The sequence below is a fragment of the Trachemys scripta genome, chromosome 8 (genome assembly GCF_013100865.1).
Source record: "Trachemys scripta elegans isolate TJP31775 chromosome 8, CAS_Tse_1.0, whole genome shotgun sequence".
Taxonomy (NCBI): Eukaryota; Metazoa; Chordata; order Testudines; family Emydidae; genus Trachemys; species Trachemys scripta.
In genome coordinates, this window is record NC_048305.1 from 1,321,097 (window position 1) to 1,334,480 (window position 13,384).

Sequence of the window (13,384 nt, forward strand, 5' to 3'; positions counted from 1 at the left end):
CTGGGCACGGCGTGTGGCCCCCAGTGGGGCTGGGTGATGGGGATTACCCCCCTCCCGGGGCTGGGCCCCCGCTGGGGCGGGCCATGAACCCCTGGGGCTGGGCATGGTGTGTGGCCCCCAGTGGAGTGGGGAATTGGTCCCCGGGGCACAGTTGTGTCCCCTATGCTGACGGTACATGGTGCTACAGCTGTGAGCAGCAGCCTCCTTTGGCTTCACAAGCAGCCCCCCCTCCCCTTTTAGGAGCATGTCCCCATGTCCTTCACTGGAGTGGGGCTGGGGGACCTAGCTGTGGGGATTTGACTCCTTCTGACTCCTCTTCCCGCTTGTGGCTGGGGGAAGGATGTCGGGCTGGTAACAGCCAGCAACCTGGCTGGAGCTGGGCAGTAACTGCTTTGCCCCAGGAATAGAAGAGAGGTTTTGGACACAGGAGCATGGTCTCATGGTTAAAGTACACATCTACCCCGATATAACGCTGTCCTCGGGAGCCAAAAAATCTTACCACGTTATAGGTGAAACCGCGTTATATCGAACTTGCTTTGATCCGCCGGAGTGCGTAGCCTCCTCCTCCCCCGGAGCGCTGCTTTACCGCGTTATATCTGAATTCGTGTTCTATAGGGTCGCGTTATATCGGGGTAGAGGTGTACATGGCGAGTCAGGACTCCTGGGTTCCGTTCCCCACTCTGCCAGGGGTGGAATGGGCTCACTTGCCTGCCCAGGGAGTAGGGCTCTCAGGGTTCCCAGGTCCCATCTATACAGGACTTGGAGCTCTGGCGTGGGCCGAGCACAGATGATGTTACCCTGGAGTTCAGTGGACAGCATGGCTGCTCCTGGCTCTGCCCCTGGGAAGAGCTGGTGCTGTTGGCTTTGGGCTCTGCTCTCCCAGTGCTGCTTACTAAAGATCAGGACGCAGCCGCCACTTCTCAGTGTGACGTGCCCCCGGAGCTCCTGCCCCGTAGGACTACTGGGCTGATGTCAGACAGCAGCAGGGCGAAGGCGAGCTGCCCCAGCTCTGCCCTGCCGTGATCCCGCTGCCATGGAGAGGAGATTCAGTCTTTGTGGCTCATTCAGGCAATAAAGGGCCCCTCATGCTGGCTGGGGGGGTGAGCTTGTGAAGGGTGGTCAGCTTGTCACACTGACATGAGCACACCAGGGCCTGGAAGGCAGCAGGCCTGGCTCTCCTCTAGCCCAGCGTAGGGACAGGTCAGTGGAGTTCACAGCAGAGCCAGACTCGGGGCCCAGGGAGGCATTGGGAGTGGCAGCTGGAAATGCTGCCAGACAAGATCTAGCAAGCCACGGCACTGGGTGTAGCCACCTACTTAGAGTGTGTGTGCAGGAGTGTGACGGGGTGGAAGAGAAAGGAGGGTGCGGCTGGGCAGGGATGGGAAGCAGCAACAGAGAGGGATCTAAGGCCCTGCTCTGACTGGAGCAGCTGGCAGGGTGGAAGGTCGAAGTCTGCTTCCTCATGCCCCTGTTTCATGCTGTCTCTCCCCTGAGTAGCCTCCCCTAAGGCCATTAGCTCAGCTGGGCTGTGGCTGTGAAGTTGCCTGATTCCCAGGAAGGAAGCTGTGAGCCCCATGGCTGGTCTGGCCCATGCCCGGCTGCATTGGCTGTGTGAATCCAGGACATGGGGGTCCAACTGAGCTGCAGGCCCCTGCCTGCCTGCATGTCATTGGGGAGAACCCACATCCCTCTCTAGATGGAGGCAGGGGCCTCTTCTCAGTGCTCCACTACCCCTCCAAGGCCATCAAAGGGGCTGGAGTCTGGCTCCCCTTTGCCCCAAATAGCCTTCACCTCAGTTGGAATTATTAGTAATATTAGAAATAATTAATATTAATATGGGAGACTACCAGACACTAATTTAACTGTACATTCCTTTATTGAGTCCAAAGGCCAAATAATATTTTATACAGTTGCTCAAAACATGCCTGACTGCCTAAAAATAAGCAGTCATTACACCCGAGACAGTCACAATGTATTCAGTATACTTATGGATGGGCCAGATCTAGGGAAAACAGTCTCATCCTGGCGTGCTCCAGCATGATGACGTAGGGTCTGACAAAGAACCCTCAAACTCATCACTCTTTTTATACCCCCCAACAGACCAATGCTGCCATAGCCCATTACCACTTGAGCTAACAAATACTTGGAGACAGTTCACCCTAGTTTTCAAATTTAATCCAGAGAGGATTTACAACCTCCGTTCTCCCAAGGTCTTTCCTCCTCATCTCTTCCCCTCCTACCTGCTGTCCAACAGCTTTTTCATGGCACCTAGGCTCGCCTAGCCTTTAGTTTTAAGATAGCACAGGTATCTGGGGTGAGAGAGTCCATGTTGGCTCCTTTTAAGACAGATTCTTGTTGTCTTATTTGAAACCGTCTGCAGTCTCCCCTACCGATCAGAGGCCGTCTTTGTAGAAACTGTCCCTTGCCTCATTAATTACTTTTTGAACCAGACATCCTTCCTCCTTCATTCCTTCTGGCCCCATAACTCATGATTTTCAAAGCCTTCCTTCTACTAGCTAGTCAGTACCTTGCTTCACAGTGCGTATATTTTCTTAACCAAAGCTAACTTTAGTTCTTTACTTTCATATTTATTCCACAACCTAACAGCTGGGAGCCTGGTCAATATGCCCAACAGGCTCATCTCAGGGACAGATCTCTGAAGGGGCGAGCGGGTGGGGGAAGATAATTCTGCCCATTTTATAGGGGGAGAGACTGAGCCACAGAGGGAGGGGACCTGCCCAGTCATAGGGCGTCAATGCTTGTGCTGTGAGTAGAACCCAGAGCTTCCAGTTCCCAGCCCTTATGTAATGTCCCTCCTCCCAGCTCTGCCCCGTCGGAGCATTGCCCCAGGTGTGGCATTGGGACTCCCTGGTGGTCTTGTGGGCCCAACAACAGCGCCACCGCTCCATGCGCCTAGCTGGCTGTGTGGCCCATCTGCAGGCTGCCCCGCCAAAGGCTCTGGGACCTTCTTGCCTGCCTCAACTGGGTATGGCACAGCACAGGCAAAGTGGAGTCAAAATGGTCCAGCCTCTGTTTGGGAGTCCCAGGAGCTGGTTGGAGGGATTCAGCTGATTGCCCCTGTGAATGACCAATCACATGATGTGCCCATGTGTGACCTCACCGCTCAGGGACCTTGGCTTTGGTTAGAATGTTTGAAAGTTGGGGGAATATTTGTTGTTACTAATAATAGTCATAATAACAATCAGTGCGGCTTAAACCTGGCCAGCCTCCCGGCTTGGGGGCTTGGGAGCAGTGCCCTGCAATTGCTCTAATCACTGGATCAGATAAAGCACCAGGAAAAGTGTCATAAGGACATAAATACACCGGAGCCGAATCCCCTCGGACACACGTGTCTGGTGGGGAGAGGCGGAGGGACATGCTCCTCAGAGAGGGAGTTTCACACCCTGGGGCTAGCACTGAGCCCTCCTTTGTCCCTCGGCTATAAGGGCTTTAAATCCCAACCTGATAGCTTAGAATCCCTCCACCTCTCCCCAGGCAGCCAGGAGGAGGCAGGGCGGGTGGGCAGAATGTGATCATAGTGCTGGGAGCAGGGGGCTGCTGCCTTTTGCATGAGCTGAAGTGAAGCCAAGGGAATTACTGTCAGCAAGGTGAGGGATTTACTGACTAGAGCCAGGGAGATAGAGCTGCACAAGCTTCCCTTTGCACAGCTCTGACCCACAGCCCCACGCCCACAGTTCTGCCAGTGCCCTTCACTTCCGACCCACAGCCCCCCACTATCCCGGCCCTGGGCTCACCCCCCCAGCTCTCCCAGTGCTGTTCAGTCATGATCCCCCAGCCCCCTGCTATTTCAGCCATGAGCTCTGCACACCCCAACACACACAGCTCTGTGTGCCAAGCTGAAACCAGCAATCTTGGGTCCCTCGTGTGCTGCTAACAGCTGGGTAACATGTTTCTCCCTTGCCTCCAATGCAGCTGATTTTGAGGACGTGGGGGCCACTGTGAACGGAGATTTCTTTCAGGTGAGAGCCAGACCCTTTGCCCTGCCCTGCACTTAGGAACAGTCACCCAGTGGGTTTGCTTGGGCAGCACAGCACCACCTTGCAGGCCCTGTGGACTGAGGTTCGGCACTCCCCTGGCCAGAGCTAGAACACCCCTTGTTATCGGTGACTGTGCCCGGCCCCTCATTCCGGGGACTCGGCGGTGCGGGCGGGACACCAGGATTCTCCCCACAGAGGCAGGGTGTGACGCCAACAGTATGACACTAGGACCCAGAAAAAGGGAGGCGTCTGGTTCCAACCAGCGGGGTGGAGGGATCGGTAGCAGGACAGTGCCCCGTCAGAATGACTATGACTTCACAGGCGCATTAGCCAGGTGGCTGCGTCTGCCCCGTGATGCCAGTTGTTAGGATGATGTCACAAAGGTGCAGCCCGTAGCCCCTCCCCAGAGCAGCAGCAGCTGATGGGGGCGTGACGGGACAGACATGAAAGTCGTGTTGGCAGCGAATGGCAAGTTCTATCGGGTTGCGCCGGTGAGTGGCTGCTCGGCAGGAGGCAGGTGGGAGGAACTGGGCAGTGAGACGGGTTTGATGCTGTTAGAAGGTGCCAGCTGTCGGCAAGGAGGGCGTCTGGCCTTGGTGGCCCCTGTCTCTGTGCTGAGGGGGTGCTTGGGGTCAGCCACGGGGGTGGGCTCCTTGCTATGGATGTGGGAACAGACTGAGCCCCCCAGTTCTTCCTCTTGGGCCCCTCAGTGGGTTTGGTCACTATCAATCCAGAGGGGGGCATCACACTTCACCCCTCTGCAGGGGTTCCACCCGCCGGGGCTCCTCTGAACACGTGCCCTTGCTGTGCCATGCTTAGGGAGGGTCTGGGGGCAGGCAGGGAGTGCTGGAGAGGGCTGCTTTTCATGGGGAAGTGCTTGTCCCCTGCAGGAATCCAATGGCCCCACGGACGGCTACGCAGCCATCGCCCGGGCTGACAGGCTGACCCAGGAGCCCGAGAGTATCCGCAAATGGCGGGAGGAGCAAAAGAAACGGTTGCAGGAGCTGGGTGAGTGGGGTGGGCGGGGCGGGCGGCTCCTCTACACAGCGTGGAGACCCTGCCCGCTTCTGTCCCTAGCAGCTGCGGAGAACATGGACTCCTAGGCCCTTTCTACTGCATTGCCACACTCCCAGGGCACCCGGGGAGACACCCTGCCCTCCCAGGCTCATGTTCCCTGACCCTGGCTGGGGCGCCAACCCAAGGGCCGGGCTCCCGGCAGGAAGTGTGGGTGGGTGCCCCAGCTCCTATGCTGCCTGCAGCACCTCTCTCACTGAAGCCTCCTCTTGCGTGCTCCACCCGGCTTCTGCAGCGGGAGTGCTGCTGCTCGGCGGGCCTGGAGAGAGTGGGCCACACGCAGGCGCTGAAAGCCTCGTCCTTGGGGGCTGCAGAGTCCCTCGGGCATGCGCTTAACTGGGAGGATGGGAAGCTCGTGCTGGAGCAGCAGGGTGGTCTGGTGACGTGAGCATCTGCCCCAGGACAAGAGTCTCTGACCCGGGACCCTGCTGCCTGTACAGCCCTGTCTGCTTCTGTTCTCCCGCCAAGGGAGCGAGCTGACCCCTGCAGCAGAACCTGCTGACCGTCCGTCCTGCTTGTGCTCTAGATGCTGCTTCGAAGGTGATGGAGCAGGAATGGCGTGAAAAGGCCAAGAAGGACCTGGAGGAGTGGAATGTGCGTCAGAGTGAGCAGATGGAGAAGAACCGAGTTAACAACAGGTATGGTGGGGGATGGGGCGGTGGGGCCGGCCGGGGATGCAGGGAGCCTGTCGCTCAGCTGAGCTGCGTGCAGCCAGAGGAGGTGCCAGGGGCTGGTCCACCCAGAGTCCTAAAGCCAGATCCACAGTGGCTCTTACCGGCAATAGACACTGTCAATAATAGCTCCCAGTCCCCTGGGGCCTTGAAATGCAGCCACCCCTGGGCTGGAGCCCAGCAGCAGAGTGGTGGTGGGGATCTTTGTCAGGAAATGGGGTCACACCCCTACTCCTCTGAGAGGTGCCCTGCGGAGGAGATGCCTCGCTCCGGAAGGTCTCATCCCGTCCGGATGCTGTGAGACGCTTGTTTCCGTGATGCTGGTGCTGTGGCATCTAAGCACCGAGTCAGTCCGATTTCACTGCCTGCCTCGCACTGGGGGGTTTCTATGTTCCTGCCCTGCTGCTGGGAGCCCGGGCTCACTAGCGAATCGGAACGGGTTCCCTGCCCCGTCGGGCTGGGGAAGGACACTAACCCCGTCTCTCTCTCTCTATCTAACCCTTTGCCTGCCTGGCTGCTCTGCGTCTGCTCTCCCTGTCTCCTGCTCATGCGCTAGGATTGCTGACAAAGCATTTTACCAGCAGCCGGACGCCGACGTGATCGGCTACGTGTATGTGCCTCTTGCTGTCTCTGTGTCCTTTCCCTAGAGAGCCCTGGGGATTTCAACCCTCAGAGACACTCACTGCCCAGATAGGGGTTCCCAGGGGCCCTTGGCCTCCAGGGCGGGGGGGGGGGGGGCACCCAGCTGAGCACGTCCTTCTGGCGGATTCACAAGAGGTGAGTGGGGCTTTGGATCAAGCCTGTTGAGGCAGGTAGAAAGGGGGGAGGTGCCCCATCAAGAATCTGCCCCCCCCCATGCCCCTGGGGGGGATTGCTGCACCTGCCTCCCCAGGGCTGGCTGGCAACGTCCCAGGTGAGCGCAGGCCCCCCGGAGTCTGAGCGCAGGGAGGGTCGGCACCTGGGGCACCCTTCACGTGAGGCAGACGGCTCTGTCTGGGTGTGTAAGAGCCTCGCTCGCTGCTGGGAGCCGGCTGCCTCGGGCCTGGAGATCTGGGAGCGTGAGCCCAGCAGGGACGGGGAGGATGGTTTGCAAGCTGGGCGTGTGCATTGTTGGGGCTGGCCCAGGCTCGGGCAGGCAGGTTGGCTGTGCTGAGCCCAGCGGCTCTAGGACAGTAGGATACCAATGGCCAGGCTAGTCCCGAGGCTGTTGTTTGTGACACTGGGCTACCCACATCCCCAAAGCAAAGGGGCGGGCTGCTGGTCTCTCCTGGGAGCAGCTGGCTGGGGCCCCAAGCGCTTGCTCTGGAATGGCCCAGCCAGGACTCTGTGTCCCGGAAGGAGGGGGCGTTGCCTGATCATGGGAGAGGTGATGGGGGTGAACCGCGTGGGAGGGCAGATGTGGTGCCTAGCAGTGCCTGGGTCCGACCCACTGGGAAACAGGAACCGCCCTGGTCTCAGGAGGGAGGCCCAGCAGCCCCCTCTCCCTCAGGGACTGACCCCCGTGTCTCCCACAGGGCCTCGGAGGAAGTCTTCCTGAAGGAGTCCAAGGAAGAAAACCCTGGCACAGAGTGGGAGAAGGTGGCCCAGCTGTGTGACTTCAACCCCAAAAGCAGCAAGCAATGGAAGGACGTGTCGAGGATGCGCTCGGTGCTCATTTCCCTCAAACAGACGCCCCTGTCCCGCTAACCGCCCACCCAGCACGACCAAAGAGTGGGGGGGGGGCAGGGGAGGACACGGGCCACTCCTCCGCCAGCGGGCTCGCCTGGACAAGCACAGCAGGTTCAGTCGGACGCCAGCAAGGGGCACTGCTGCCCCTGCCTCCGCTCCCCCACCCCCTTTGCTCCCTGGTGTGCGTGGCTGGCTTGGTTGGGTTGCTGGTTGTAACCGTCCCGATTTTCCTTTGCTTAAAGGGTGCATTGGTCTCTTTTTACACTTATTTATTACCATGGTGGTTCCCTGGGCAACAGGGCTGGGCTCCCTCCCCCGCTGCCTCTGGGGCAGGGAGCTCGACGCCGACAGGCTAGGCACAGGCCTCTGACGCTGCGAGAGATCCCGGGGTCTCCTTGCCGTCCCTCACATCGACTCTCCCATCTCTGCCTCAGACCCATCCAGCTTCTTCCCCCGGGGCAGAGAGCTGAGCCAGTCCGGTGGGTGCAGACCCTGCTGCCTCTTGGCCACGGCACTGGGTGAGAGTGGGATGAGAGGCAGCATTGTCTAGTATCCTAGCATGGGACTGGGAGCCAGGATGCCTGGGTTCTAATCCCAACTTCTCATGGGACCCTGCCCCTCGTGTGTCCGCCTGTAACGGGGGATGATGCTGCGCTGCCTGCAGGGGGTGGCTGTGACACTGGGAGGGGCAGGGCCAGTTCATGGCTGCACAGGTGTGACGTCGGCTGGAGGCAGCGGCTGGCTGCACACAAGCTGCCAGGGAAAAAGGAGAATTCAGTCAGGGACACTCCAGGCAAGGCAGAGCTGAGAGCATGCAGGAGCATAACCCCCAGCTCCTCCTCCAGTGTTAGTCTGTGTTTCTAGCATTGCAGGACTGGAGAGGCAATGGCAGTGGCTACCCCTGCCCTGGGGAACTCTCTGCCACAGGACAGTGCTAAGGCTGAGCTCACGGGATTGGGCATGCGGCTGGCTAAGGACACAGCGATGGCTTTGACAAGTCAAGGTCAGGGCTCAGGAGACATCTCCCCTAGGGGAGCTTATTCCACCACTGCTCATGAGGGAACGTCTTGTTCCTCCCTCTGGAGCACCCGCTCCTGGCCTATCATGGAGCCGGGATACCAGGTTTGATGGGCCCCTGGGCTGAGCTGCTCCGGCACTTCCTCTGCTCCTATGTGAAGGGAGGGGAGTGCAGAGCTCAAGCAGAGCTGCCCCTGCCCTGCTGCAGGAGACACGGGCTGAGATCCCCCTTTGAGCTTGGCCAGGGAGAGAAAACCCGTGCCCCCCCGCCCCCCTCCCCCCACATGAACTTGATACTCCCCCAGGAAAAACTCTAGCGCTGGTGTTTGGACTCTGCCCTGCCTCTGAGCAACTGATGGGCCCTGGAAAAGTAAGGGGAGGGCCTGGCGTGGGGACAGGTACTGGCTGAGGCAGCCTGGCCTAGGGGCTTGTGGCTGCATGTTTCTTTTGTCCCACCCCTGGCCTGCCAGCTAAAGGGACCCCACTCTCCTCCCCTGCGCGATGCCCTTTGGGGAGGGGGCTCAGCTTCCTCCCCAAGCCCCTTCTCAGCTGCTCTGTCAATAGGTGCTTGGTGAGGCTAGGGCAGCGCCATGCAGCTCCCAGAACCCATCTGTACACTCAAGAGCAGACAGGCCCGCTAGACCCACTTCGCCCTGGGGCTCTGCCTCCTGCCATGTTCTTGCCGTCTCTGTCCTGGCCGCATTCACCTTGGGCAGGGACTGGGTCAGGCGTGGGACAGCTCGCACAGGGCATGCAGCCTGGTGTGCTGGGTGGGGAGAGCAGGCTGGGAGGAGACACTGGCAGGGAGCTCAGGGCAAAGTCCATAAAGCCAGGAGCCCCTTCCAGCCAATGGGGTGAGGCACAGGGGAACCTCTCTCCCCTGCAGACCCAGCCCTGCCCCAGCTGAGTCCTGCTGCTCAGGTTTAGGGCTGCGGCTCTTGGCAGGAGGACGTGGCTGCTCTGAGACGCCCGGCCGGGATTCCCTGCTCCAGGACCCTGAGAGCGGCAGAGCAGCAGCCTGAAACTGGGCCTAGCGCCTGCACGAATGGAGGGTGGGTGGGTTTGACTTCCATGCCAGTGACAGTGATGCCTCCTTTCACGCGGGCTGTGCGGGCCGCTCCCAGGCTTCATTGCTGGGCAGGTCTGTTAATTACTGGGTGTGTCAGCGGCTGAGGGCGGTAGCCCAGGCTCCCCAAGCCTGCAGAGGCTAAGCCGCCCAGCTAGCCCATGGGAGAGTCCCCCTACCCTGCCTTGTACGCCTACCAGCAGGAAGCACGGCCTAGGCATCCCGCCCTCATTTCTAGCAGGGAGCAGGACCCCAGGGTGATAGCTGGTGCTGCTGCTTTACAGACAAGGGCCCGGATCCTCCTCCATCCCAGGTGGCAGCTCTGGCTGTTCTGTGTCCCCCCAGCTTTGGTATATGTGACCTTGTACAAATAAACTGACATGACTCCCACCCAGCCCAAGGAGCAGCCGCTCGCTTTCTTTCTAGGCTGACGCGTCTCTCCGAGCGGGCGTGGGGGAATCCGCTGCAGCGCTGAGCCCGCAAAGCACCCCGCAGACTGGGGCCTCGCTCGCAGCAGGGCTCAAAGGAGACCTTAGGGAGGGGAGCCAACCTCAAGGAAAAGCAGGAGTGAGCTGGGTTCACTCTGCAGCTTTACTTCCAGCAGTTGCTGTGGGCTCGGCTCGGGGTGGCTGATGAATTCGGAGCCTCCAGGAAGCAGAGAGCTAATCAGGATCGTGTTTGGAGCTGGGCGTCCCCCACACAGCTGGATTCTCCTGAGCAGACATCGCCAGTCTCGCTCCATTCAGACGTCAGCATCTGGGGAAGCTTTTGTTGTGCGGACCCTCTCCCGGAACTGGGCACGTGCCCCCAGGCTCCAGGGGAGAGGTGCTCAGAGCCTTGCTGGATGGGATGGTAGAAGCAGCTGCCCCCTGGCCTGAAACAAGTCAGCTTCAGTTGTGCAATGCAGAGTCCTCTTTGGAGGTAGCACAAGGGATAGAGCCAAGACATGGAGCTTCTTCAGCCAAAGGAAGGTTTATTAACAGCAGCCGCCACCCCCACTGAAGAGAAACAGTTTCACCTGTCAACACAATCAGATACAAATGCACTGGCCTCCTGCAGGCCACCTCCCAGGACCTGCTCTTCTAGCTTGAATTGACTCTACGGGCTACTTCCAAAGCGGAGCTTCATGTGACCTGGCTGTCTTTATTCCCAACAGAGACAAGGACCTCAGCATGCCTGACGCTAGGGCGTCAGCTATAGCGAAACTCCCATTACCTTAAATCCAAACAGCCCATTGTGAAGCAGATCCTGGCTGGGCGAGATGAGCCAACCCCACCGCTCTGAGCCCCGCCAGATTGCAAACGAACAAGGCACTTTGTCAGACTAACCCCACCATCCCTTCCTCCTGTGCCGAGAGCCAAAGTCACAGCACCCTTGACTGAAACAAACCCCCCTGTCCATCCAAATGGCCAATGCAAGCCCCTGGGCTCTGGCCAGGGGAAGGGGGATGGGAGTCTGTTCTCTGACTTCCTTCTGTCCAGCTCCAAGTAGCTTTATTCTACTCAGAGAAGCTGCCCTCATAGGCTTCCACATTCACTCTCTCAAAGATTCTAGGCCATTTGGCTGTTTACGAGTACAGGGCAGCAAACCTCCGAGAGGAAAAGCTGGGACCCTCCCCAGTCACAAAGATTCCCTGGACACAATATGGCATGGAGACCCCCTCATGGCACGAATCTTCTGCATAGATCATCGCGTCTGCTGTGTGTAGCTCCTCATGTCCTTCCTTTTGTCAGCTGCTCAATGCAGGACCCCAGCCACCAGTTTGGTGCTGTCAATACCATCTGCTTTCTGCCTTTCTCCATCAGAGTCCTGCACTACGCAGCTGCCAAAAGGAAGGACAGGAGAACTACACCCAGCAGATAAGATGATTAGATTCAACAGACCCATTTCCCTCCCTCTCATTAAATCCTCCCACCCCAGCTCTGCATGTCTGACCTAGGAAGACCAAAGATTCTTTATAATACTTTGGAACTACATCAATATCTGCTAAAGGAGGATCCATATTCATTGAGATTTTTGCCCTTATCTGGGTTTTTCCCCCCCATCTTTCAATATTAATACTAAACACGTTCCATTAATGCATGGAGAGCTTTCAGATGGAGTCTCCTGCTGGGAAGTTTGTTAAGACAGGAGAAAATACTGCTCCCGTTGGGCATTAGAGACTCAGAACGCAGGAAGTTTTAGTTCTTGACAAAGATTGATTAGTTTCACAGCAGTTAAACTCCAACCAAAATATTATTAAAAAACCACAGACCTTATCTGACCCCACCTTTGAAACCCTCCAATTTCACACATTCTAACAGGAAGCTACATTTCCTGTGTCCTAATCTCCATCACTACAGCAGCAAGGTAGTGGTTCTCTACCTGTTCTCCCTCCCCTCCATATAGTACGGAAGAACCCTTCACAATTTCCCTCCGCTTTGGAATTCAATGTCCTGATCAGAATCTCACTGCAATTTTCTCTTTACGAAGCACGGGTGCAGTTGGCTTATGGTTGGTAACCTAATTGATCACCCATTCTCTCCAGACAAGCCCTGGTCATGGGATGTGATCTCTCTAGATAGGATCTAGCCCCAGAGAGGGGGACTGCTCTCTTGCTCCCACTCCCTACCCAGAAAGGTGCATCACTTGATTTGCCTAAGCCCCAGCACAGCCCCTTCCCCATGAGGGTCACCAAGGCAATGGGTTCAACGGCGATTAATAATGCTGGGTGCTAGAGACAGAGGCCTTATCCTGATGCTGCCTGTGGGTCCCCCAGGAAAGGATGAGTGCCCATGGAGTCAAGAAATCTCACAGGTCAGGTTTTAGGTTGAATCACTCAGGTGTATTCGCTGCATTTCCAAAACTCTAGAACCCAGTAGGATCTTTAATAATTGCTCCACCACCATTGAGCTGGTCCCCCAGCAAGATGAGAGCAGCCAAAGGGCCCATTTCTGCGACATGAAGCACAGGTTGTCTGTCCATTCCTGGAGACTGCGGCTCATGGCCAGCCTGACCTCACTTCTGAGCTTTCATTGCTGTGGCCACTACCCCCACCATGAGGGCAGCAATGGTGAAGCCCTGAGCCAGGACACGGGCCCGCATCATCACCTGGGACTGGTGGGTATTGCCCTTCTGGAAGCAAATGAGTCCATAGATCAGAGCCCCTGCAGTGGAGAGGCAGCCTGCAGAGAGGGACAACACTGGGAGGTTAGTGGGGGGCAGTAGGCTGAAATCTGTGGGGCACCCCTCACTCCACCCCTTTCCCCAAACCTCAATGTCTCCTCCCTCCCCACCCCATTTCCCCTGCTTCACCTCCCTCTCCCTGCCCTCAGGGTTAGTAGGCACTGGATAACACCCTCCGGCAGGAGAGGGTCACCCCGGGTTATGTCCCATTTCCTGAGCATTCCCAAACCCCTCATTGATGGGATGGGGAAGGGTATTCACTCAGCTCCGCTTCCTCCTACTCGTCCTCACATCATCCCTGCCCCTGATTCTGGACCCCCAGGTCCCTAACTCCCCCATCCCCCCAGACTCTTAGCTCCCCACTCCCCTCAGATATACCCCCACACCCCAACAGGCACCCAGCCCCCTAGCTTCCCCCATGCCACACCCTCCCCCTGACCTCTAACGCACTCTGTCTCACCCAGACCCCTCGTTCCCATTCCCCCCAGACCCCTCGTTCCCACTCCCCCCAGACCCACCCACCCCGGCCCCTCACGCCTGCCCCACCCCAGGCACCTCACGCCCACTCCCCCCAGACCCGCCCCCTGCCCCCCCCACTCAATCCAGGCCCCTCCCCCAACCCACTTCCCCCAAGCCCCTCGCTCCCACCTCCCCCCTGCGCCCCCCCGGCCCCTCGCTCCCGCCGCCCCCCCCCGCTCCCACTCACCCCCAGACCCGCCCCTCCA

At 58.4% G+C, this 13,384-nt stretch overlaps 2 protein-coding genes across 2 annotated transcripts in view; one reads left to right on the forward strand and one right to left on the reverse strand.

Annotated features, from left to right (window-relative positions):
* CLTB (clathrin light chain B) overlaps nucleotides 1-9,888 on the forward strand; it is a 15,472-nt gene extending 5,584 nt beyond the window's left edge. The window contains exons 2-6 of the mRNA XM_034778851.1: nucleotides 3,820-3,980; nucleotides 4,889-5,006; nucleotides 5,599-5,710; nucleotides 6,300-6,353; nucleotides 7,258-9,888. Coding sequence (XP_034634742.1) covers nucleotides 3,820-3,980; nucleotides 4,889-5,006; nucleotides 5,599-5,710; nucleotides 6,300-6,353; nucleotides 7,258-7,429 — 617 coding nt within the window. The 3' untranslated portion in view covers nucleotides 7,430-9,888. The remainder of the gene's footprint in view (nucleotides 1-3,819; nucleotides 3,981-4,888; nucleotides 5,007-5,598; nucleotides 5,711-6,299; nucleotides 6,354-7,257) is intronic.
* A 2,408-nt stretch (nucleotides 9,889-12,296) lies between these two features.
* Nucleotides 12,297-13,384, reverse strand: part of HIGD2A (HIG1 hypoxia inducible domain family member 2A) — a 6,430-nt gene continuing 5,342 nt past the window's right edge. The window contains exon 2 of the mRNA XM_034778484.1: nucleotides 12,297-12,658. Within this exon, the coding sequence (XP_034634375.1) occupies nucleotides 12,492-12,658 (167 nt within the window). The 3' untranslated portion in view covers nucleotides 12,297-12,491. The remainder of the gene's footprint in view (nucleotides 12,659-13,384) is intronic.